The 24,196-nt window shown below is 42.1% G+C and overlaps 3 protein-coding genes across 5 annotated transcripts; 2 read left to right on the top strand and 1 right to left on the bottom strand.

The window, feature by feature from the left end:
- The first annotated feature begins 224 nt into the window (after positions 1-224).
- wash1 (WAS protein family homolog 1) lies at positions 225-7,540 on the top strand. 2 transcript variants are annotated; one of them, XM_041938669.1, is made up of 11 exons: positions 225-347; positions 948-1,088; positions 1,729-1,840; positions 1,958-2,104; positions 4,383-4,519; positions 4,621-4,756; positions 4,857-5,052; positions 5,141-5,311; positions 5,512-5,670; positions 6,228-6,296; positions 6,393-7,540. In XM_041938669.1, the coding sequence occupies exons 1-11, from the start codon at positions 340-342 to the stop codon at positions 6,533-6,535; spliced, it is 1,419 nt and encodes a 472-aa protein (XP_041794603.1). In that variant the 5' UTR covers positions 225-339; the 3' UTR covers positions 6,536-7,540. The 2 variants fall into 2 exon arrangements, with proteins under 2 accessions (XP_041794603.1, XP_041794602.1); XM_041938668.1 differs by having other exon boundaries at positions 6,225-6,296.
- Positions 6,827-15,088, bottom strand: ddx11 (DEAD/H (Asp-Glu-Ala-Asp/His) box helicase 11). 2 transcript variants are annotated; one of them, XM_041938666.1, is made up of 27 exons: positions 15,027-15,088; positions 14,335-14,477; positions 14,034-14,249; positions 13,857-13,943; positions 13,630-13,766; positions 13,474-13,531; positions 13,245-13,352; positions 12,893-12,980; positions 12,399-12,604; positions 12,098-12,172; positions 11,417-11,494; positions 11,294-11,340; positions 11,120-11,199; positions 10,964-11,005; positions 10,798-10,865; positions 10,645-10,683; positions 10,403-10,541; positions 9,661-9,795; positions 9,463-9,575; positions 9,314-9,386; positions 8,754-8,857; positions 8,495-8,644; positions 8,292-8,360; positions 8,018-8,206; positions 7,864-7,939; positions 7,607-7,761; positions 6,827-7,513 (listed from the first exon to the last, which is right to left on the bottom strand). In XM_041938666.1, exons 2-27 carry the CDS (start codon positions 14,461-14,463, stop codon positions 7,478-7,480), a joined length of 2,697 nt encoding a protein of 898 aa, XP_041794600.1. In that variant the 5' UTR covers positions 14,464-14,477; positions 15,027-15,088; the 3' UTR covers positions 6,827-7,477. The 2 variants fall into 2 exon arrangements, with proteins under 2 accessions (XP_041794600.1, XP_041794601.1); XM_041938667.1 differs by having other exon boundaries at positions 12,399-12,601.
- A 353-nt stretch (positions 15,089-15,441) lies between these two features.
- fkbp4 (FKBP prolyl isomerase 4) lies at positions 15,442-22,951 on the top strand. The gene is made up of 11 exons (XM_041938645.1): positions 15,442-15,884; positions 16,465-16,609; positions 16,696-16,838; positions 16,946-17,066; positions 18,796-18,952; positions 19,347-19,437; positions 19,539-19,622; positions 19,726-19,911; positions 20,136-20,279; positions 21,489-21,584; positions 21,705-22,951. The coding sequence occupies exons 1-11, from the start codon at positions 15,786-15,788 to the stop codon at positions 21,804-21,806; spliced, it is 1,368 nt and encodes a 455-aa protein (XP_041794579.1). The 5' UTR covers positions 15,442-15,785; the 3' UTR covers positions 21,807-22,951.
- Positions 22,952-24,196: the final 1,245 nt, after the last annotated feature.

The raw sequence follows: 24,196 nt of genomic DNA, 5'->3' as shown, positions 1-24,196 counted from the left end.
TACTGATCATACTGTCAATAATAATTATTCTTATGTTCCTGCTGCATGCTGCTTTGGAGTACTCGTTTTATCATAGTATTAAGACAAAAAGCGTTTCCCTATCTTATACCTCTAACGTTCGTCATTCCCTCTGTGCATTCAAGTTGACCAGGTCTGTCCAAGTCAGAAAACAGACATTTCTGAGGAAACGTGAAAGCAACATTGTAACTTCGGCGTGGTCACATGACATGGGGATGCGGAAATACTGAACCGTTGTTTTGCTAGCTTGAATGATAGCACCGATAGTCAGTTACAATTCATTATATGTATCCTGTAACAGTTTATAAGTAAACAACACCCATGGTCAGGTGAGACTAATATTTTAAAGCGACTAGGTTTCTTAGTTTGACATATTAAACGATTATTGTTCGGTTCAAGACTTAGAGCTATGCTTAGTTTAGCATGGACAGCCTCTCAATGTATAGATTGTTTCTTTGGAATATCTTCTCTACTAAACAGCCGTAGTGTGAGTTTATTAGCTGTTGATGTTACCATATACAGCTACTGGGATCGACTTGAGCCGATTTATGCATTTAAACAGAAAACATGGTATTATAACATTAACTAGCTATGAGTTGAATCCGTCGCATATTCTAGCAATGTCATGTGAGAGTCAGATGAGGTCATGAAGTGTGAAAGAGGTTTAGTTAACCTTACTGCCTATAGCATATAGCAAATATACAGTTTTGTGATGTCGGGTCCAGCAACAGTCACTATAAAAGATGTGACTAATTCTTTCGTCAAAATGATGCACTTTTTCTCCCAGTTGTGCCATTATCACGCACAGGCAAAAGTTTCATTTACTGTAAAAATGTCAAGAATGAACTACCATGCTCAAGATCAGAGATTAACCGCTACACACAGCCTTGTTCTTGATTATAAACTTCATTCTGTGTCGTTGTCTTTAGGATGACTCAGAGGCACTGCCTGGAGGGCCAGGTGTACTCAGTGCCTCTCGTCCAGCCAGACCTGAGAAGAGAGGAGGCTGTCCATCAGATAGCAGATGCATTACTCTACCTGGAGACCATCTCTACGGACATTTTCAGAAGGCAAGCCCAGAATCACGCACACACAAAGAGCTAGAGGTAGAGACTTCCAGCCACAGTGAAAACCAACAATTTGTCTATAGTATGGCTGTGTCACAGTTTTCCCTCAGTAAACAAGCGACAGACTGCAGGATTTGCTTGAGAGGATTAGTCAGTTATGACTTTATAATGTTATGTTAATTTATGCATAACATGATATGCATCATGCATGAGTAGTGTTGAAAGGATTTGTTAGATTGGTTGCTCAAAAGAAATTTAGATAAATCCATATTCTAAACCACATTTTATGCCACTTGTTTTTGGAACAATGTGTCTCCTGTAATTACATGAAAAAAGTGACATTTATTACAAGAATTGTTTTGTCAATATAGCCTTTTGAAAGACGGTGTGTTAGCAGTTTGACAATTGATATCAATGCCAGAAGCTATGTGATAGTTGCACTTAGTCTTTATAAGATGCAAGAAAATTGCAATTAATTCATTCATTTTGGGAATTCAGTTCTGTGCAGAGCGTATATAAAGAAGAAAAGTGTCTGAAGTTACACACTCATTTATATACAATTCTGCAATATGTTGTCAGACCGATTTTTCCTGTGTGTGTATATCCATATTTATGTTGGTGTGTGTACGTGTGTTGCTTCTAGGGTGTCTGACAGTGTAGAGAAGAACCGCTGCCAGCTGAAGAGCATCACTGACCGGATCAGACTAGCTCAAGCCCGCGTCGACAAGATCAAAGGCAGTAAGAAGGCCACCAAGGTAACACCACTTTGAAAGGCAGCGTTATGTATGATACACAGTAAGATGACGAGATCATTGATGACAATAATTAGCCCTGTGTCCGTCTGTTAAGTCAGCTCTTTTCTGTGTGTTTAGGTTTTCTCCAGTGCCAAGTACCCGGCCCCAGATCGACTTGAGGATTACTCATCAATCTTTGCTGAGGCTACAGACCCCTCTTCACAAACCCGTTCCCGACATAGGATACAGAATAAACTTCGACCCTTTGATGAGAAGGCCTTGGAGGTAAATGAATCCATTTAAATGCGGAATATGCAAGGATTTTTGGACATGCAATGCCTCCAATTATGCAACAATAAAGGAGGGACTTGTAAAGAGCCTTGGTTTCACAAAGTGCTCTACAACTAATGTGTTGAAGCCCACAAGCCATAGTGCTATGACTAAGATAAAATAGAAGAAAGGGTGTGCTAGCCTGATGGTGTTCGGGCCTCTTTATACAGCTGACACAGCTAAAACTGCGGATGCAAAATGGGGATAAAAGGAGGCATGATTAATTTCCATTTCCATGGCTTTTATCTTACTGCCGAGAATTATGTCAGAGCTCTCACTCCGGTCATTAGAGGCCATGAGGCACTTGGAGCCGATGTTGCGACTCCATACATTTGTGCAGATAACTGTAAGGGCAAACTCCCGTGACCCACCAGCATTTATGCAGCAGTTAAGAGACTAGGTCCTATGGGCAGGACAGAGTCCCGGCTCGCTGACATGTGATTTCCCAGGGAGTATGAGCAGTGTGATACCTCAATACTTGGATTATGCTCTCTGGTCCCCTGTTTTAAATATATATATATATATATATATATATATATATATATATATATATATATAAATAGGAGCCACCGCGTCTCTCTACCAGTCTTTTCCAACGTCTACTGTCACTGCAACATCCGCAGTGATGTAGTTGTGAAGCATTAGCCTGAAGGCAAAACACAATCTACATTCACACCCGTACCTCTGATCCCTGAGCTCTGAGTAATGACTGAGAGAAAAAAAATCACTGATAGAAGCAGCCTAATGATCTGCCTTCCCAGGGTGCTTGCCTGGGCTCACCCTTAGGAGTGAAAAGCTCAGATATCCAAAAGGAGTTGGAGATTATTTCTCCTTCACATTGGAAAGGAGCCATTTGAGGTGATGGGAGCATCTGATGTCTGCTGGATATTTCCCTGAGGAGGTATTACATATCCTGTCTGACCTGGAATTGCTTCAGGGTCCTGTAGGAAGAGTGGGACAATGTGGCAGGGAAGGACATCTGGGCTGCTTTGCTTAGCCTAACATGACCCAGACCCAGATCAGACTCAGTTTCAGTATCTTTTTCAACCAGATTTTACCCTTAAATTGCACAGAATTGACACACATGCTTTGGGTGCCAGGTGGATTTGGTCGCATGTCATGATAACTGTCATCAGGCCAAGGTCCTCTGATCTGATAATGTCAGAATATTTAATAACACTGCCTCCAGCGGGAGCTTCCCCATCGGAACTTCAGGTCCACAAAAACTAAAAATTTCCTAAGTGTTTCAAATAATTATTTGATCTGATCTGGATATAAGTGAACAATATATAACAGTAACAACAAACATTTTTAGTGGAAAAAATATAACACAAGTATTTCTGCATATGGGGTTGTTTTTGTGTGACTGTTTGCACTTTGCAGGCAAATTTTCTCTTTTATTGTTGTGCAAACTAATCATTTTGCTACACGAACAGCTGTTTTCTCATGATTAGCAGCATGCATGTTAAAAACGTTTATCAGTCAACCGGCACTGATGAGCTTTCATCCATGTCAGTCTCAATTTTTCACACCTCTGAGTTAAATAACCAAACGGCATCAACTTAATGAAACGTTACATTGGCAATAATGGGCAAGGTGGCATTTGCATGGAAGTTTTACAGCTTGTTTGGATTGAATATTCATCAGGCCAAGGCAGGTTGTTTCACAGGTTCAAAGATGTGGCAGAGAGGCGCGATTTGATATTAGCTTGTCATTTTGTTTTTTGCTTTTTTTTTTGCCCCAAAGTTAATGTTTGATTCGGAGGTGAGCAGATGAAAACAGCATAAACATGTAGAAAATTGCAATGAATGATAGTGTTTTGGGTTTTTTTTGTTTGCCTAAGTGGTTTTGTGTGTCAGTGTGTGTGCAGCTTAGCACAAGCTCCTGCATCATTTATAGAGAACACCACAGTTTTTCCATCACCATCTTTGGAAACTTTATGAAAACCAGCATATTTTCTGCTGCATTTGCTTGAGTTTGCAAGTGTGTTGTTTTTGTGTGTGTGTATTTGTCAGAGAGGGAGAAAAAATGAAAGCATTGCTGGCAATTTTCCCTGGTGCTGAAATGCATTATTCAATATCCCCCAGAAGCAAGGTCCCCGACCATATAATTTGGTAGTGCAGTGTTTGTGTGCAGGAGCACTGCTGTGGCATTTGTGATTTACGTTATTCAAGATTTAGTTGACGTTTTCCAGATCTCCCACTCATTCTCTGTCTGCATGTCTTCCTTTCAGGAGAAGCTGATATATTTCCCAGTGTGTGTGAGCAATAAGAAGAGGTCTGAGGATGAGACGGAGGAGGGGCTGGGCAGCCTGCCACGCAACATCTCATCTGTCAGCTCGCTGTTGCTCTTTAATACCACGGAGAACCTGTGAGTCCACACACACACACAAATAGACACAGACGCTAACTGTAAACACCGATTAGATCGAAATCTTTTCTTCATATCTTTGGATTTGTGTGTTTTTATAGATATAAGAAGTATGTGTTCCTTGATCCTCTGGCGGGAGCAGTGACAAAAACACACACAACACTAGAGACAGAAAAAGAACAGAAGCCGTTTGACGCACCGTTGTCCATTACGAAGAGAGAGCAGCTGGAGAGACAGGTGCCTTAGACACCCTTCTCCACCCAAAACACATGGTTAATTTGACTTTTTCTGTGTGGTAGTGATACATTGTCACTTGATCATCTTTTCTCTTTTACAGACAGCAGAGTCTTATTTCTATGTGCCAGACCTGGGCCAGGTGCCCGAGATAGATGTGCCGTCCTACCTGCCTGACCTGCCAGGCATCGCAGACGACCTGTCCTACAGCGCCGACCTCGGGCCTGGATTCGCCCCATCCGGACCCACCCTCAACATCCCTGAGCTGCCCTCCATCACAGAGGAGAGCACCGCACCTGGTACACACCCACAAACTTTCCACTGTCTCATTGTGGTTTATGTTGATGGCTGTGTTTGTGATGTTGATTTTTCACGTATTTGTTTCAGGACCTCAGCTCCAACCTAATGTTCCACCTCCTCCACCACCTCCCCCTCCACCTCCTCCTCCTCCTGAGCCTGCCCTCGCCCCGGCGACTCCTGCAGGAGCTCCTCCTCCTCCTCCTCCACCTCCTCCTCCTGTTGACGGCCCCACGGAAGTCTCTCGAGCTCCAAGTTCAGGTTTGTTGCATGAATGCAATTCAGAAACCTGGCAATGGCTCCACGTCAGACCTGGAGGAATATGATCATGCTTGAAAAGCTGCTCCTCCCTCACACACACACACACACACCAAGAGGCCCTACGCACACTCTTAAATTAGATTGGCCTTGCTGACATTAATGGCTGTAAATCCAAATCACACTGTCTCTCCTGACTGTAGGCCCGGTGTCTGGTGCTCCCAGCGAGGTGGTTCAGCCGTCAGACAGCCGTGCCAGTCTCCTGGAGTCTATCCGCAACGCCGGTGGCATCGGCAAGGCCAAGTTACGCAACGTCAAAGAGCGCAAGATGGAGAAGAAGAAACAGAAGGAGCAAGAACAAGGTGTCAGATCGTTTTGAGTGGGGATGCAGTTCTGCTCATGTTTTATTAAGTGCTACACGATGCCACTTTAACAACACTGGGAAAGTCATGCCATCAAAGCAGCGCATGATGAATCCCTGGTTAGCATTCAACCATGAGTGTATAGAAAGTGTCACGCTACATGTCAGGATGTGTTTGTGTGTGTGTATACACACGCACACAGCATATGCTTATCGTCAGAGTCTGTGGCTTTGTGACCTTTATTTTCTAAAAGTCAACCTCATTAAAAGGTTGACTTGATTACAGTCCTATTTTAAATTGTCTGACCTAATATCAGACAGCATATTTTTACCCTCATTTGTGGTTCGCTGGCCAGGTCACGACCTAGCATTTAATTTTTAGAGAGAGCTGCTAATGCAGAGGAACTAGATAAAAAGTCTTGTCGGAATGATTTGCTCCACTTTGAAGTGCAGAACTGAGGAATGAGTGAAACCATTTCACTGCTCCAATTACTAATTTAAAACAAACAAACAGATTGCATCATTATTTAGTAGCTGCCTGTCTTTGTGTCTCAGCAGTGGGAGCGGCATCTAGTGGTGGAGACTTTATGTCTGACCTCTTCAATAAACTTGCCATGCGAAGGAAAGGTGAGGATCCCTTTTATGTCAAATGAGATTTTAAAATACTGATGCAGGCGTTTGTGGATTGCACACAGTGAAAAATCTGTCCTGTCCCCGCTGCAGGCATATCTGGTAAGGGTCCAGTGGGTGGGGAGACGGCAGATGCTCCCGCTGGTACCGGCGGTGCATTTGCCAGGATGTCGGATGTCATCCCACCACTTCCTGCCCCACATTCAACAACGGATGACGATGACTGGGAAGCATAACTCCACGGACGACGAACACTTGAAGCACTGATAATGAAAGCATTCGGTAGTGTTGGGATCATTTTGTGTACAAGGGACTTCCAATCACACAATATTATGATCAAAATTTCTCCAACTAACAGAAACTCTCACTGTAAGATAGGCAACTGACTTCATAATGATAAAACATAACTAAAATCCAATTAATAATAATTATTAACAATTTATTGATAATGATATTCATTGTAAAACATATTTTCAGAAGATAAACAAGCAGACCAGTCATTTCATCTCTCCATTTAATAAGTTTGTTTTGCATGACATAACACTTTACATCGAGTGCTTTAAATATTTAATATCTTCTCCAAGTGTGAATCAGTCACATTGATGCTTAATTCACTGCTGCTTCAGAATGTATTCAGTATTTTTTTTTTATTATTAATTTTTGCCTCTAACATGTTCTTGGCTGAATTAGAAGATACTGCAGGTCTCATTCAACTGACTCAATCAGATAAATGATCCCTTTGGCCTTGGTCTGCAGTGTGCCATCAAATACTTATCGTCATCATTCTCTAATTCATCTTCACGTCTCTAAACCAGAGCTGTTAGCAAGCCAAAGCAGAACATAAGCCACAGATAAGATCTGACAGTTTGCATGCAAAATAAAGAGTGTGATGTACTGAAAACAGGAAAGCTGCCTCCCTGGTTTAACCTTGAACTCGGGCCAGGAGCACTCAGACATCCGATGGCTTCAGAACGTTCAGGAACGTAAACATGAAGCAGCATAAAAGAGCTGCGGCCATCTTGTGATAAGGAACTTATTTCATAGCCCTCTAATCGTCTTTGTAGTTTTTATTAGAAGACATTACAATTCTTGGGTTGTTAAAATTGCAGAGTTAGTTTCACTGGGTTTCCCCCATAGTTCTTAACCCTGGTCTTGTAAAGTGGAACACGTGGGAAATGTCAGTTGAAGCTGCACCGCTTCTTGTCCAGGAAGAACTGGGAAAGAATAAAGACAACATATGAATACGCTTTAGTCGTGATACAGTGGTTTGAGTGCAGATCCACACAGGAAGTTTACATGCTTCTCACCTTCCGTAAGGCAGCAAAAGCAGGGCCGAAGGTTGTGTGTGTGCTGGTGCGAGCTTTGATCCACGTGGGAAGTTTAGAGAGCGTAGCAGGTCGAGAGTAACGTCTGTCACACAGCACCATGGAGGAATAGTCGCCGCGGTGACGGATAGCCCTTCCTTTGGGCAGATGAAGTCAAATACATATGAATACTGATCGTACCATATTAATGCATATGAAGTAAATAATCACATCTATAGTCATGAATGTTGCATTGTTACCTATGGATTGATTGACAGCCTTCATGCAGAGGTTTTCTATTAGTGCTTGGCCAGGGCTCCTCCCTCCACTGTGAGGCTGAAAAAACAAAGCTGTGAGGAGTTCGTTCAGGTTTGTGGATGCAGTGAAGACTATCAGGACAGGGAAGAGTCTCACCAGGTGTTTGTCCAGATAGGACATCTTTTCCTGCAGCTCAGGGGATTTGATGTTGGGGTACGGCATTCCCACCATCACCACACACCTGCCCAGGTCATCGGAGAAGTTGATGCCCTCGCTCATCTTCCCTCCAACCACGGAGAACAGCAACGCTCCTGTGAGCCCACCGCCGCTGTCCACAGCACACCTCTGACAAAAAGAAAAGAGACATGCTCACAGGAATAAAATTACAATGAATGTATGACGAGGGCCGATAGAGAGGTGAGAGTTTTACCTGGATACAGCGGGAGTACTCGCTCAGCACCTGCTCGACCTGGTTGGCTTTCTTTGGCTCCTGAAAGATCTGAGAAAGTAATTGTGATATCTTAGAGGCTGTTGGGACAATTTTCAACTTTAAGAGTGAGTGAGTGAGTTAATGCTTGACAAAGATGAGTTTTCTTTTAAATCTCATTTGATAAGAGAAATCATGTGATGTGCCTTCTTCTTGCTGGCCAGACGACTCAACGCGCCGCTGGCCTCCCAGTGAGAAATGATCCGCCTCGAGTACTCATAAGAGGGGAAGAAGCACACGACCCCGCCTGGGACCACGTTACAAATGTTGGAGAGAATGCGCCCTGTCTCGTCCATCTGCCAACAAACAGGCACACATTTGCAGCGATGCTCGCATAAACAATGCAACTGCATTCACCAATATTACGGCAAGGACTTAATAATAGAATGTGTGTGTGTCTGTTACCATGCGTGGAGAGTCCCTGTTTTGGAAAGTAAAATCCAGCTCCTGACCAGAAGGGCCGCTGCACAAGACGAGGGGAAGAATGTTCTCGGGAGGAATAACATGACCTAAAAAAAGTTGCCATGCAAAGGAAAAAAAACATGTACAATTACAAACGTCATGTGTGTATTCAACTGGTTTATGATACAGCAGCCTTCTAGTTCAATGCACAACCTGTGCGATAAGTGGCAGAAAATGTCATTTTCAGATGATCCTCAACATTAAGAGTTTGAGTCGATGGACAATTCATTCATTGTTTACTTCACAAGATGTTTGTAGCATCTCTCTCTGGTCAGTTCTGATCTAATTACATCAACTGTCACCTCCAGAACCAGAATCACAACTCATATCTAGTCAATCTGAGTGGCGAAGATTAGCACTTCGTCAAGCATAATATTATACATCAAAAATCCCCACAAACAGAAATATTGATAAACACATCGCTGAGAGAGAGAGTGCATTATAAAAACACAGAAAAGGGAAACTCGGCAAAGTACTGCGGTGTTCTAAAATGGGTCACTCACCACAGGAAAACTCTGTGATTCGCTCCTCTGCCACTCCGGCAGAAAACAGCAGCTCTTGTTTGAAGTCTGAAACCTACATATAACATCTTTTAGAATTATAAAATATACACAGCAAAGGTTTATTTTCTTGTGGATTTAAAGTAACTTACAGGCTGCATGGTTCCTCCTGCAATGATGACCGCTCTGCATTCCTTCAGCACCTGGGCAAAGTGGACCGCTGGATTCAACAGCAGGAACTTGACGCTGCTCTCTGACAAGGTACCTGGACAGAAGACAAACGTTGTACTTTATAACACTATGATTTCATCACTGCCCTGCGTGTGGCCTTGTGCGTTTAAAAATGGTACCTTGTGTGTGCACCACGACTCTGCCGTCAGTGTTGCTGTTGGTGAGGGCCATGAAGAAACCCTCCATCTGCATCATGGGAGACGCAGACAGCGCTTTCTCTGCCTCTGCAGACCCCTGCTGGTCTGCTGTGGAAACTGCGCACATGAGAGCGGATAACAGATGAATCACGAACAACAACCACAGGAAACGACATTGTTCAGTGTCTGATGATTGCTAAATAATGAATGTGAGAGATGGCTGGATGTGAGGGGCATGGATATAGTGTGGAAAGAACAATATCTGCACATGCAATTTAGGCCTCATTGCAGCTTGACATGCACTAAATCCCTGCACATGTTGTTTATTGCCTCATCGTTCTTTGTATACGTTGTTTATTTTATATTTTTGCACTACTGAACTTTTGTTTTTTCTGTCTTTTTGTCCTTGTTGAGCTGTATGTCTTTTTCCCTAATGCAAGTACATTGAGAGCAAGTTTAAACCGGAGTCAAACTCCTTGTATGTGCATGCATACTTGGCCGAATGAAACTGATTTTGATGTTTTGTTTTAGGCAACATGCTAGTTTTTCAGTTTGACATTATGTATTTATTCTCTTGCCTGTGCACTTCACAAACAAGGAGATGTGGGAGATTTGTATGGTAGTAACACAATTGTGGGTACTGTTTGCAAAAGTGCATAAGGTTTTTGCAGCAATGTCAGCAATATGGATGTCCATTTCCAAAATGAGTTTTTAATATGCCGACCTGGCACAGCGCTCTGGTTGCTCTGCAGCGTTTGCAGGTAGCGGTTTAAGCCCTCGGTGCGTCGGTTCTCCTTGTTGGAGCTGCTCTGAGTGTGCAGACTCACACCTGTTCCTGCGTACTTCTCCACAAAGCCACCCAGCTGCAGGGAGAGTGTGTGGTATTCATTTGATTTTACATTTGATCACTCTCTGACCTAGACAGTATTTATATGAGGCATAAGTCAATACATATCAAACACTTACTTTTCTGCTGATCATGCTCTTCTCAAAGTATCTCTGTAACTAAAGTGAAAAAGAAAGTGACATTGAAACAATCAGAGTTTGCAGGTGGGATATGGTGTTTTGAAGCCATGATTGTGATTTTTAACAGCATTTTAACATAATTCTGTTAACTACCTTGAACAAGTTGATATTGTCGATCTGAGCCTTGAAGAGGAAGTTGTTGATGGTAAGCATTTCAGTTCCTAAAAGATAAAAAACCATGACTGGTTAGCAATAGCAATGTCTGCTTAGGTGTGTATTAGTGCGTGTTCAGGTGTGTGTGTGTGTATCATTTACATACCTGTTTGAGTAGTCTGGCTCTGTGGATTCTGCCCCACCTTCCCTGCAAAGACATTGTTATGTCACATGTGCTCTATTCAGCAACGTGCCCTCCTGCCCATGTTGCAGAGTGGCAATAGTCAATAATCAGAACTATTTTTAGCCCAAACAAACTCACCTCCCAGCACCCGGACAAGCCCCTCAATGACAAACAGAATCTGTTTGATGTACATTACGTTCTTTGCCTTCAGTCTGCTCCTGATGTTGTAGAAACACAAGTATCAGGAGTCAGGAAGGTAATACAATATTTCATTTGTGAATGAGTGCAGTGTGTGTATGTGTGTATACTCACTTATAGCGGTCAGCATACTGGGCGAGCTGAGAGTGGGCCCGACAGAGCTGCGAAAGATTCAGCATTTTAGCATATTACAGGCAGCATGCATCATTTAAACATGATGTGCATGAATGTGTCTACCTGTGCTCCAGTGAGCTCTGCACTGTGTATACAGGAGAGTGTGTCACTAAGATTGTGAGCTTCATCGATGATCACCACCTGAGAATAAAGAAATTTTAAAAATCTGGTCGGTAATCAGTTCCACCTCAAACACTTGAAACTGAGAGCTAACTGCACTGCAGATTAAGAAAACATATGCAAACAGACAAAACAAGCAGCCGACTTCTTCCTCTGTCCACTGGAGAGAGTTCCCACTGTCGTCTGTGCTGCATGCAGCATTTCTGCGTTTACTTGTCTTTTCTGTGTTTGAGTTTCACTGTTCTTGCAGCACGTTTCTGTATCTGTTTGTTTCTCACTAAATGCCGCACGTGTTGTCAAATTAGTGAAGATGTTTTCTTTATTTTATTGTCTGTTTACATGTGTTTTCTTACGTTGCAGTGTGAGAATTATCAAGTGTCCAGACAGTCTAAAACACCCCATAATTACACTGGTTTCGTTTTTAGATTTTTATCCTTGCTGTGCACTCGTGTGTGCCACAGCTTAAACTACTTATGAGAAATAGTGTCTTTGATGTCGAATTGCAAACACCAAAAGAGTTTTTAATTTTGTTTATTTTCATTCTTTTTTTATGACTATTGTTGCGCAGGAAAAAAAATATCTATGAGAGAATTAGAAATGCTCAGAAATAACACGTAGTCCTACCTGTCCCTTCAGCTGGACGCCTGCTGCTCTTCTTGTAGCTTGATGAAGTAACATCTGATAGGGCAACACCACCAACTACGCACACACACACCAAACACGCACCATTCAGATTAACACTAAAACTTAAATCAGTTTAAAAGAGTGACTGGATAAATAAAAATACTTTAAAAGCTGTTTAGCTCTTGCTCCTCAGGTTAACCTTTAGAAATTTGGGAAGAACCAAGAGTGATGTTAGCAGCAGAGCAAGACAGCAAATGAGAAGCAGGAATGGCTGAACTGAGTCCAAAGATGACAGTGTTACCTGTGCGGGGGGGATAGCGAGGCGTGTGGAGTAGTAAGGACATGAATGTGTTTCTCTGCCCAGCTTCAGCAGCTGCTCTATATCGTGCACTGTCCCCAGAATGTCATCCCTCATCTGCTGCAGTGCTGGACCTTTGTTATAGGGACACACACTCTTTGCTGGGCCGCGCTTACGTTTCACACCATCTTCATGATGCTGCTTCTCTGCTAAATGCAAGAACAGGCAGCGTTGCAAGGATAAACTCGTCCTACTCATGTTTATGTTTTAAGACAGCTCTTGTGTTGTTTTAAGGATCATCTGATTGCATTAGAAATCTTATTTAGAATTTTATAATGGCATTTCTGTTTAATTCTGAATGGTTGCATGTTTTGTGTTATTCAAACAAAAGTTGAATAAAATGTTCAAAATGACAAATCTCTTCCATCTTGACGTTAGCTGGAAATGAGCTTCTGTAAGATCAGTAGTTCTGGAGCTAATGTGTGAGGGCCTCTCACCATGTTTGTTTTTCTGCATCTCCATGCAGCAGTCGTTGATGCGCTGGATGCTGCCCAGGCGACGCACCTCCTCATTGATACACAGATTCTGGAAAGTACACACTTTCACGTTTACTGGTCAAAGACTGTACTGTCAGATGTCATGGTCAATAATCATGTTTCACTGATTGAATACATGTAATAGTTCCTGTTTAATGCCAAGCATACTTCTTTTTGTGGGATGGATAGAAATGTAGATGTAATATACTGTTTTATATATTGTTGTAATTATCCTAAAATCGGAAACTTCCATTAAGAAAATTATAAATAACACATCAAAGCAAGAGAACGGTTTGTGTGTGTGCGCACATACCTGCCGTGAGCCCAGTGTGACCAGGCTGATGTCCTTGCTGAAAGGGCTCTTTTGAACCTCATGGACAAACTGGGCCAGCTGGGAGTGAGTGCGACTGCAGTAGTAAATCTAGGAACATGCATATGTGCAAAGTCTCAGCTCAGGGTTGTGTGTGACACTCATTACTATGTTTCATGCCGGTGGGACATATGTTGTTACAGTTACAATGTGAATTATGCCTCTCACACACCTTAGTAACATGTTCTTCAACCAGGTCATCATCTGCGTCATCCTCAGCAGCACAAAATCTGAGCATGAGAGCAAACGTACCCCGCTGTCATCGTCCGTTTATTTCAACTTCTCACTGCGAGGTAACATTTGACACAATGATAATGGCTGCCCTCACCTGCTCCTGGTCTTTGACTCGTCATCGCTCTCATATTCTGCGACAATAAGCTCCTCGTCCTCTTGGTCTCCTTGCGTCTCTGCTTGTTCCTCTTTGCTGAGCTGAAGCAACTTGAACGCCTCATCATCTTCATGGCTCTACAGACACATACACAACAGTGACTGTGCTTGTTTGGTACATTTCCGACACCTTGGATCTTTAAAATGCCACTGTGCAAGATCACTCACTTTTCTCTTTGTTGCATACTTTAGTTGAACGTTGTTTCTGATCATTTCTAATCGTTCTTCCCTCTTCTTTCTTTTCATTTCCTCCTCCTGATATGCAAAAAAACATCCAATAATGTTCAAATGCTAAAAGTCTCAGAGATCCACGTCAGGGTCACACATCACAATCACCATTCTCACCTTCAACTTTGACACCAAATCACGTTCGGCCTTTTTTTGAACAAAGTCTGTGATCCAGTCAGGCTCGGCGGAGGAGCTGCTGGTGGAGGATTGAGCAGTGGAGGTGGACAGAGCTGCCTCTCCTTCCTGCAGCAGAGCAGCAGCCTCCTGTCTCCTCTTCTCCTCGTAGTCTGTGAGCCAGCTCAGCGCTCCACATATCAGACTCAGAGACTTACCCTGCGATTTAAGGAGGCACATGTTGAAAACACAAACCAGTCAGTAAGATCTAGTGCTGTAATCTCTCGTATAGACATGCACGCACCGTTCCAGTTGGACTTTCAAAGATGCCAACTTTGCCATGGTCGAGTGCGCTGTACAGGGCTCGCATAAACTGCTCCTGGATGTTGTAAGGCTGGTAGGGAAATGGGAATTGGGTTCTGCCATTCTCCATGCTCGTGAACCTACCTGGAAGACGACAAAAGGGTTAACTGTACATGAAATATTTCAGCTCAGATGTGGTCATCATGAAATGAGCACCTGGTTACTTATATCAACTGAACAGCACACAGTGTGTTTAGACTGGCTTGTATCAGCTACAAGCCATGACCTCTGATAGTGATGTTATGTCTAACGTGAAGCACCCATGCAGGCGCCACTTTCTGCTTTTGGATTGGACTCTTTGGCGCAGATCAATCTTGTTAAAATCATGACGAATTTTTAATTCAGTTTGCCTCATTTTACTACAATACATTAATTTACCATAACGACGTATATCATCATTTACCTATAGAACTTACCAGCTTGTCTACATATTACGTCAAGCGGCTAATGTTCAATATTAATGGCTTTGACTGCGAGATGTAACGTGAAGCTGTTTTGGAACAAAAACTACGCTAAAATCAACGCTCGTCTTGAATCCATAGCTATAATGTTAGCTAGCAAACATATAACCCATCTAAGTCCCCTTATTAGCTTACGTCTTATATCTAAGTTGCTGGTCGCTGCTATACTTACCCGCAAATATCCTAAAAAGTAGTTTTTACTTTGTGTTAATATTTTCGACTCCCGGATATTCAACAACCGCGCCAACAGAAAGTAGTGGCGACAGAATCTGACCAATAGAGTTCAAGATAAAACAAATAGTGCTTGTTTTACTAAACAGAAACGCTTGCGTGGACGGGGCCATGTACGTCTATGTTAATTTTTGTCCTTTAACACCGTACTATGTGGTTATTAGAGGATATATGAACGGAGTATACTATCAATCATTTGTGTGACTCACAACATACATGTAAATTATTGATTTGCTTTATTTTTTTATGTGAGCACCGCCCTTCCGGAACATGTGTGTGACTACGAGTATCGCCACTACGCGGGCTCATCCCCCCTGGTTCCTCCTCGAATGTCTGGAAAATTCTCTGCCCTTCTTTAAGCGCTTGTCAGACGCTTGGCTGCTAGACAACGTGGACTTGAAACAACCTGATCGGAAGCACATATCCTAGTCGGATACAAGTGTGACTGGTGCACAACGAAAACACGGTCTTAACGCAGTAAGCTCTAGCGTGTTTTTTATTCACAGTAGCATTCACAAGTAAGTAAGGCAAGCGGGGACCTTTAAACTGCGTTATTTAGCTAGCTAGCGTTGACGTTACGTTGTTGCTTGCTGCACTTGGCGTGATTTGAGAAGTAGTTAGCTTTAGCCTCCACTACTATTAGCCAGTGGTAGTTTGAACTGTAGCGTAGGTCAGAGAGACGTTAGGGGAAAACTAATTCATGACAATGACTGCAGAGGAGCAGACAAGTGAAGGACAACACGCCATCCCAATGGAGGGGGAGGACATCACATCGAAGAAAGATGGGGGTGTTTTCAAGGTAAGTTGTAGTGTTTTGAGCTGTTTATTGATCTAGCTAGCAGAGTGGTAAGATGACTGCATGTTTACTCACTCGGCTAGGCTAACGTTAGCTGTTGTTAGCTAGGCTATCGCGTGCACTGTCAATAAAAACAGAACGTTATTACAAGCTAACTTCAATGTTGGCGACACTGTGGCGATATATAGCTTGTTTCCATCATTGGTTTCATGGCTAACTTCATATCAGCTTGTCAATAACATGATTAATTAGCCATTTCAGCCCTCTGCATTTCTAGAAGGATCTGGAGTCCTGGAGAAAGAGCAAATGCAAAAGCTATTAATGCTGATGGGGCATATAATATTCACACACACACACCCGCAGGGATTTGAATGAGACGTTACAGATCACGTTCATTCACAATGAAGGATTTGGCTGCTTGCCTCTTCTGATGCAAAGCAAGCTACCAGACTGCAGGGTGGAGGGGTGATACTTAGGAGAGTAGCTGGTTTTACATGAATGTTTGCAGAGGTGCTTTTGTTTTAAATAAATGAATCCCTTACTGATTTTTGGCAAATTCTGTTCTTGCTGTCGGTTTTCCCAGCTGGTGAAAAGAGAAGGCACAGGCACAGAGCTGCCCATGACCGGCGACAAAGTGTTTGTACATTATGTGGGCACGCTTCTGGATGGCACTCATTTCGACTCGAGCAGAGACAGGGGAGAGAAGTTTTCCTTCGAGTTGGGCAAAGGTTGGTTTCACATCTAGTAGACACATGAACGCACACCAGCCATGGTTGCATAGCTAGTGTTCAAACTCAATCTTGTCTGTGTTTAGGTCAAGTAATAAAGGCATGGGACATCGGTGTTGCCACAATGAAAGTTGGGGAGTTGTGCCAGCTCATCTGTAAGCCAGAGTATGCTTATGGATCTGCAGGCAGCCCACCCAAAATACCCCCAAATGCCACTCTTATTTTTGAGGTAAACTTCGGTGATATCAGCCTATTTTGATTATCCATTGTGTACCTCATCCTTCACTGGTGTGAAAAGATATAAAGATTTTAACTGAAAAGTCTGCATACTTGTAGGTGGAGCTGTTTGAATTTCGAGGTGAGGACATAACTGAGGATGAGGACGGAGGAATCATCCGTCGCATTATCACTAAAGGACAGGGATATTCCAAGCCCAATGAAGGAGCCGCTGTTGAAGGTAAGACTATCAGACATAGCCATTTCTTTGCTAACATTGAAGAAATTGCATATAGAAGAAGATGCAACTTTTCCATTTATGGTCCCTTTTTAACAGTAAAAATATAGCTAAATCAACATCAACAGAAATCATTAATGTGAAATTGAATAGTGAGTAAATCATTTCATTTGTATTTATTCCCGTCCTTGGAAAGTCAGTGTATGTTTTCAGGTGAGAGCAGTTCAAGGCATTTTTGCTTTCCATCCAAGGACACTTTATGGAGTCCCTATGTAATAACGTAACAATTGTAATAAGTGATTTTGCTATAACAATAGCAACCAACACATCAGACCATAAAGCTTTAAATGTCAAAGGAAGTCTTTGCATAGAGGTTTTTGACACAAAACCAGTTTGATTATAGATGGTACGCTGAGCCTGGGCAACACATGAATGGATAGAGACGTGCATGCAGGTGTGAACATGCATATTTCAAATGTCACCTATCATTTGAGTGATACACTCCAAATCTTTTGACAACCAAACACCCACTGTAGGCTTGAAAGGTGGTTTTCAAGTGATGTAAAGTCCTTCCTCAAATTAGCACAAACTGCTGTAATGCCTTCAAACTGGACTTCCTAGTTTACATTTTATCTTCTTCATCCATCTCTGTGGCACTTGTAGCAACATGCCTACAAAACTCCTGTTGTTGGTTTGGGCAGTGGGATAGGGACTGGAGAACTGGATGATTTGAGGCCTTAAAGGTTTTGCTTCTTTGTTCCCTGCCATGACAGCGGGAATCTACTGCAGTCTGTTTTGTCAGTCAAAGTTGCCTGTAGGTAACTGCTGTTTTACAAATGTTCACAGCCACCTATTAATTTTAGCTGGTGTGAGGTTGATACTTAAATACATCCATGTCAAAAAATGCTTATTCTAAAATCTCCTGAAGTTAAAAACAAATGGCTCATCACATTTGATTATTTTCTTCTTTTATTTGGAACTTCATACAAACAAAACCAGCTGCCTCACATGAGACAACACTTGAGTTAAAAACACTTAGAACAATTAATCATTCTTTCAAAATGGAAGCTTTAAGGTTCCAAATGAGAACAATAATGTCAAGTGGTACAGGTTTAAATAAATGCCAGCTTGACTTTAGTCAGTGCAGTATAAAAATCACACTGCTCTGTTTTTACAGTTTCACTCTACTCCTCCATGTTTTTTGTCACTCTTCTTCCTCTGTGGCGGTTGGCAAACCAGCTTAGAGTTGCATTACCGCCACCAACTGTTGCCCTCACATCATATGTGAAAGTGGTAAGCGGCCCTGCAGCCCAATCATGTGACTTTCGAAAGTAGCTGGATTCAAAAGATCATGAGATGATAAGATCACGTGAAAATGCAGTTCTGATTTGTGCCATAGCCTTCCCCGAACATATAGCAAAGACAGTAAGGGGTAGCCCGTGTGGTGGAAACAGTATTAACAAATCTCTACCGGTGGACACTTTTCTGCTGTTGCATAGTAGATACCATCATACTGCCCAAGCCTGCAGTGCATACTCCATTGTAAATTAACTTTGCTACGATTGATTTACAGCCATCTTTAACAAAGCGAAAGATTTTGATTGACAGTTAGGAAACTGCATCACTTGTCTTCGGCTGCCACTTCCCCACAGCTGTCAATCTACTGCATGTCACAAGTTTGCAATTATGTTGAGAGTCTTACCCCCCTGCCACCGTTTTTAACTTCTTTCAGTAACTGTGGAGGGTTCCTGTGAGGGACGTGTATTTGACGAGAGAGAATTGAAGTTTGAGGTTGGAGATGGAGAGAATCTTGGTTTGCCAGCTGGAGTGGAGAAATCTATCATGGCTATGGAGCAGGGAGAGGAGGCACTCTTCAATATAAAGCCTAAGTATGATCACATGCATTGAGACAAATACTTAACATTTTGCTGTCATGATGTGTTGCAATTGTCAAGTGTCATTCATGTGTTAATCTCCACCGCTCAAACTGGACTGTTTTTCTCTCTTTTTAATTAGCCTGAAATGGGTATATGTAATTTCAGTGTGTATGTGTAATGATGTATTGAAGATCCCATAGGGAGTGTTTAATTGAATTGGGCTATAAAGCAATCCTAGTATTCAGACTATTGGATAACGAGACTCAAATTTGGCCAAAACAACTACTCTAGAAAATTGTACACCACACTGCTATACTGCTGTAAGTTAAAGTGCAACAGATAAAACATCATTTGCTGCATACACCACCACCTGAGATGACTAATCATAAGTTTATATGATTTGTAGGTATGGCTTTGGGAATGCAGGAAATGCAAAGTACAACATTCCTGGCGGAGCAACACTACAATATAAAATCAAGCTGATAGCCTTTGAGAAGGTAAACAGATCTTGACTCAAGTTGGCCAATTAAATGTTAGGTGCATGCAGCGACATATCCCTCTCTAAGAAGTGATCTAGTGTCTGTTTTGCTTTCTTTAGGCGAAGGAATCGTGGGAGATGAACACTGCCGAGAAGTTGGAACAGAGTGCCATTGTCAAAGAGAAAGGAACACAGCATTTTAAGGTATGCAGGGGAGTATTGACAAAGCACACAGCTATAAAGAGCATTTTTAAAACAGATTAATACTTATTCATGTTTTCTAATGCACTGACCCCATATGCTTTAGGAGGGAAAATACAAGCAGGCTTCAGTGCAGTACAAAAGGATTGTGTCATGGCTGGAACATGAATCTGGATTGTCAGAGGAGGACGAGAAGAAGGCGAAAGCATTGCGGCTGGCTGCACATCTCAACTTGGCCATGTGCTACCTTAAACTTCAGGAGCCAAGCCAAGCCCTAGAAAGCTGTGACAAGGTATAGTTGATCTGTACGGCGGACATACGATTGACAACAATCTGTCCATGATTCATTCAGTATTTACCAGGTTAGAGAGTTGTTGGTGTTAGACTGAGAAGTGCCTTTGCTTAATTAGTTTGTACAAGTGTCTAGTATAATGGTTAACTGCTTTACTATAATTGCTGATTATTTATGTGGTTAAATACTGTAAACATTTCGTCATACTTTGTTCACGGTTGTAGGCTCTGGAGTTGGATGCATCCAATGAGAAGGCGTTGTTCCGAAGGGGAGAGGCGCTGTTTGGTATGAAGGAGTTCGACAGGGCAAGAGATGACTTCCAACAAGTTGTTCGACTGTATCCTGCCAACAAAGCTGCCAAGAGCCAGGTATGATGCCACAAATCTTGAAAAATAATTCCAACAACTTTTGCCAAGGCGTTGTTTTTTCTAGATTTTGCCATCATGATGATGGAGTTTTTTTAAAACTGTGCAAGAAGGTGTTCCTTTTTGTACATTCAAAACTCATTTTGCTGTGAGGTCTGGCCGTATTTATTGTGCTATCATCCAAAATGAACCCAGCATGTGCTGCTCTCTTGGATGTTTTATTATATCTGGCATGAGCTCATTTGATAAATGCAGTGTTGCTTGCTGCATTCGTGTGCTGGTTGTGGAAAGCAAATACTATAGCAGTTGTAATTACTGAGTAGGTGGGGACATTTTTGTTCACTTTGACAGGGACCAAGCTGAAAACTGTTCTGTAACTATCAACAAAGTTAGCTTGTGCATGTGACTGCTATACCAAAAGAGAAATGCTGTTTAATAAACTAGGGAAATTATCTCCCTGGCTTAAGTCTCTGTGTTATCCTTGGGTCCTCCTCGTTGTTTACAAGGCCCTTATTGGGCCAGGACCAAACTACATTGCTAACTCCCTTGGTCACTATTTGCCATTACGCCCCACAGCTCTGGAGTACACCACCTATAGATATGAGGGAAGCAGCTTGCTGAATATTTTTAAAAGAAAGCAAAAAAGTTATGTTCACTTTAGCCTTAACTAGCCGTGACTTCCTGATACAAGCTTGAAACTTTTGTTTGCACTTTGCCTCGCACTTCATGCACTGCTGCACATCTTTTAAAATGTGTTTTTACTAGATTTTTCCACATTGTTGTGCTGTTGTAGTAGGTGTTTCAGGAGGTTTGAGGTTGTGTTTTTTGCAGCGGGAAGAGTCTTAGTACCACTACCTATACACAGTTTACAATTGATAATGTTCTTGCAATTTTTCCCTCCAACAAAATCAAACTAATGGGAGTATTTCCTGCGCTGAATGCAGGCGCTTCCATCTTCTAAGCTAGCTTGCTTCTTGGTGACGTATACGTGCAGTGATTAAGAAAATGAATCTGGGGATGTGATTGGATTGTTGGATTTCAGGGGGATGAGAGGTTGTAACAAGTTTTTTTTTTTTTTTTCGGAGGGTAACTGTAACACAGAAAGGTATTATTAATTTGTTACACAACTAATTGCTGGGGAAAGTAATATTACTGTAATGTGTTTCTGCCCAGCACTGATTGTCTGACCTATTCCTCATTTTATCCTGACAGGTGGGTCTTTGTCAGAAACGCATCAAGGAGCAGCATGAGAAGGACAAACGCATCTATGCCAACATGTTCCAGAAATTTGCAGAGAGGGACTCAAAGGTGAAAGATTGTGTTTCCTACAGCAGCCACCAGAGGGTGGAAGAAGCTTGTTTTTCAAAGAGACTGACTGAAAAGAGGGAAAAAAATGCTGATTTGGTTTTTTTCTCTCATCACACACAGAAAGAAGCAGAGAGGGTGAAGAGTGGGAGCAAGGAGAACGGCGATGAAGAGATGGACATTGAGAATGGAGAAAAGGAAGTTGCCAGCGAAGCAAAGGTTTAGATGAAGATGTGACTATTATAGTTCATCTGTTGTTCAGACTTTTGTAACTTCAGCCATTTGTGTTTAAGGTATGTGTGTGTATGTATGTGTGTGTGTGTGTGTGTGTGAGTGTGAGTGTGAGTGTGACAGAGAGAAAACGAGCATGTCCACGAGAGCACTGATTTTGGGCGCGTCTTCTCTGGCTTTCTCTGTGTCTGGGCTTTTTGCTGTGGTTGCTAGCGGAGTGGGTGGGGCTTCCCCAGCTGATGGCACTGTGGGACGTGGTTTTAATAAGTAAATTTTTAGCCACAACCCCCCAAACCCTGAACCCTTTCAACCAACAGCTTTGAACTGTGCACGTGTTCACACAGCATTTTGGGTAGGAAAGAAAGTGCATCCAAGTGTTAAGCGCAGGATTTCAAACCCTCACCCGTCAAGGGCTAGACCATTCACCTTGCACTACCCCTCTGTCCTAAACCCCTCCCCACGATTTATGCTATCCCTCCAACCCTCCACTCATGGGCCTACTGATCAATTCCTAGAGTTGTGATGGTTGTGTGCATAGATCTGATACGTGTGAATGTTAGAGTGCGTTTGTCCCAAAGTACGTATGTAGCAGCACTGTGGATAGGTGGAGTAATAAGACATTAACCTGGAATAGCTGTTGGACTTTGAGCTTCTCTCTCATCTAAATATGGAGCTCCCTTATAGCCCCCAGGGTACAGGACTGTTCACCTTTTCTTTGGAAATACTGACTTTGTACTTTTCTTTTTTCCAGTGTTGTGCTTGTAATTTCTGTATTGTTCTCAAAATGAATACAACCAATTACTTAACTGGAATATGTGCATTTTAAATCAGCTAGAAAGGACATTAATCATCTTCTCCTGGACACATTCAAGTAATAAACAGTTATGTCTTAGTCTTAATTTACTGTAAAAAGTACATGTATGAACGTGTGCATATATCAGATTCAAGCTGTTTAAAGACGGTACACCAGAGGAGCCTGTTTGTGCATTTTAGTCAACAGCACCTGTAAGAGTGGGGCAGAAACTGAACTAGGGGGCTAATTTAAATCAGGGCTGTGGGGCCGTGCGTTGAGTCTATCTTTGTCTGTTGGAAGGGTCACCGCTTTGTCTGCCCTGACAGAAGGATATAATAAACAATAGCTTCAACTTGATTGTGTGTGATGTTCTTGACTGTTGCATATAGTTTGACACGAAGTACTTAAGTGTAAAATAAGGAATGTGCAGACAATCAACATTTCACAGGAAGAATAGCTTAAGTCGAACTTTTATGCTAAGATGTGGTACGATGCTACGATCTCTGCTTTTTGTTTTCTATGAATCTTTGGGTTTTGTTGGTCGGACAAAGCGAGCCATTGCAATATGTAAGTCAACTGGGGGGAATTGTGATTGTTTTTTTTTTTCATTCTTTTGTTGTATTTTAATGGACAATGATTGAGAAAACTGAAAATAGGCAGATAAAGAAAATAGTCATAGAGGCTGGGAGGCTAGGCTGGGGTTAAATACGGTGTTGGACTCAGTGTGTTCCTGCAGTAGTCAAGAGGTCAGAGTCTTCTTTTCCCGAGGACGAACAGGATCTGATCTGATCCTCCGGATCTCTCACAGGGACACTGGTGTCGGCTTACGGATGTGATCTGTGTCCAGTGTGATTACGGCCCAGCACTGCTTGTTCTCTACAGGTGAATGATAAAACAAATTGAAGGAGCTATCAATTGCTCATTTACAGTGTTGTATTCCTTCCAGACTGGATGTCTGCTTTTATTTTGAGAGTATATTCTTTTGTTGGTTCTTTGTTTTGTGTATATATAGGAAGGGAGGTCTAGGGACACAACTCACCTGGGAAGGTCTGTACTTTATTTTTTTTCTGGAGCAGCAGGAGCCACGATCTCTTTGTTCTTTATTTGCTTGCTTGACATTAGACAAACCACAAGAGAATAGACTCACAATGGACACACAATCCATTTAAGGCGCATCAGATGTGACACTAATTACTGCAAGTGTACATGCAACAACATAATGGATTCTTATTGAGGCACCCTAAAGGCTTAAACTAGGAATTCACTCCCAATAAATTATAATCATAATAATCAAAATCATAATATTCCTTTGGAATTTATTTGTGGGCTAATTGCTCTGTAATTATCTGATATCGCAAAACTTTAATGGTAAACATTTTTTTCAACTATTAATGCATAATGACCCCGTATGATACAATGTTGGATATACATTACTGTGTGTGGACTGATGTCCAAAACAGCAAGATCTGACCTCAAGGCCTTTCTTCTCAAATGAATAGTTTGTTATTACAAAATGTAGTGAAGTGAAGCTTGAAGACCGACGTTTTTCAACGTTGTCTAAGATTACTGTTAGCTTGGCGAACAAGCAGCA

This window comes from Chelmon rostratus, chromosome 6 (assembly GCF_017976325.1).
Source record: "Chelmon rostratus isolate fCheRos1 chromosome 6, fCheRos1.pri, whole genome shotgun sequence".
NCBI lineage: Eukaryota > Metazoa > Chordata > Actinopteri > Chaetodontiformes > Chaetodontidae > Chelmon > Chelmon rostratus.
The sequence above is the reverse complement of the archived record's forward strand: the minus strand, read 5'-3'. Positions and strand labels throughout refer to the sequence as shown.

Bases quoted from the DNA above. Each gene is read 5' to 3' on its own strand.
- ddx11 (XM_041938666.1), bottom strand. From the start codon at position 14,463: ATGGAGAATGGCAGAACCCAATTCCCATTTCCCTACCAGCCTTACAAC. The intron at 12,605-12,892 runs GTGAGAGGCCCT...TCTTGCATTTAG, and splicing joins GATGCAGAAAAACAAACATG to CAGAGAAGCAGCATCATGAA. The intron at 11,200-11,293 runs GTGAGTATACAC...CTACAACATCAG, and splicing joins CAGTATGCTGACCGCTATAA to GAGCAGACTGAAGGCAAAGA.
- fkbp4 (XM_041938645.1), top strand. From the start codon at position 15,786: ATGACAATGACTGCAGAGGAGCAGACAAGTGAAGGACAACACGCCATC. The intron at 16,839-16,945 runs GTAAACTTCGGT...GCATACTTGTAG, and splicing joins ATGCCACTCTTATTTTTGAG to GTGGAGCTGTTTGAATTTCG. The intron at 18,953-19,346 runs GTATGATCACAT...TATGATTTGTAG, and splicing joins CTCTTCAATATAAAGCCTAA to GTATGGCTTTGGGAATGCAG.
- wash1 (XM_041938668.1), top strand. The intron at 1,841-1,957 runs GTAACACCACTT...CTGTGTGTTTAG, and splicing joins GCAGTAAGAAGGCCACCAAG to GTTTTCTCCAGTGCCAAGTA. The intron at 2,105-4,382 runs GTAAATGAATCC...TCTTCCTTTCAG, and splicing joins TTGATGAGAAGGCCTTGGAG to GAGAAGCTGATATATTTCCC.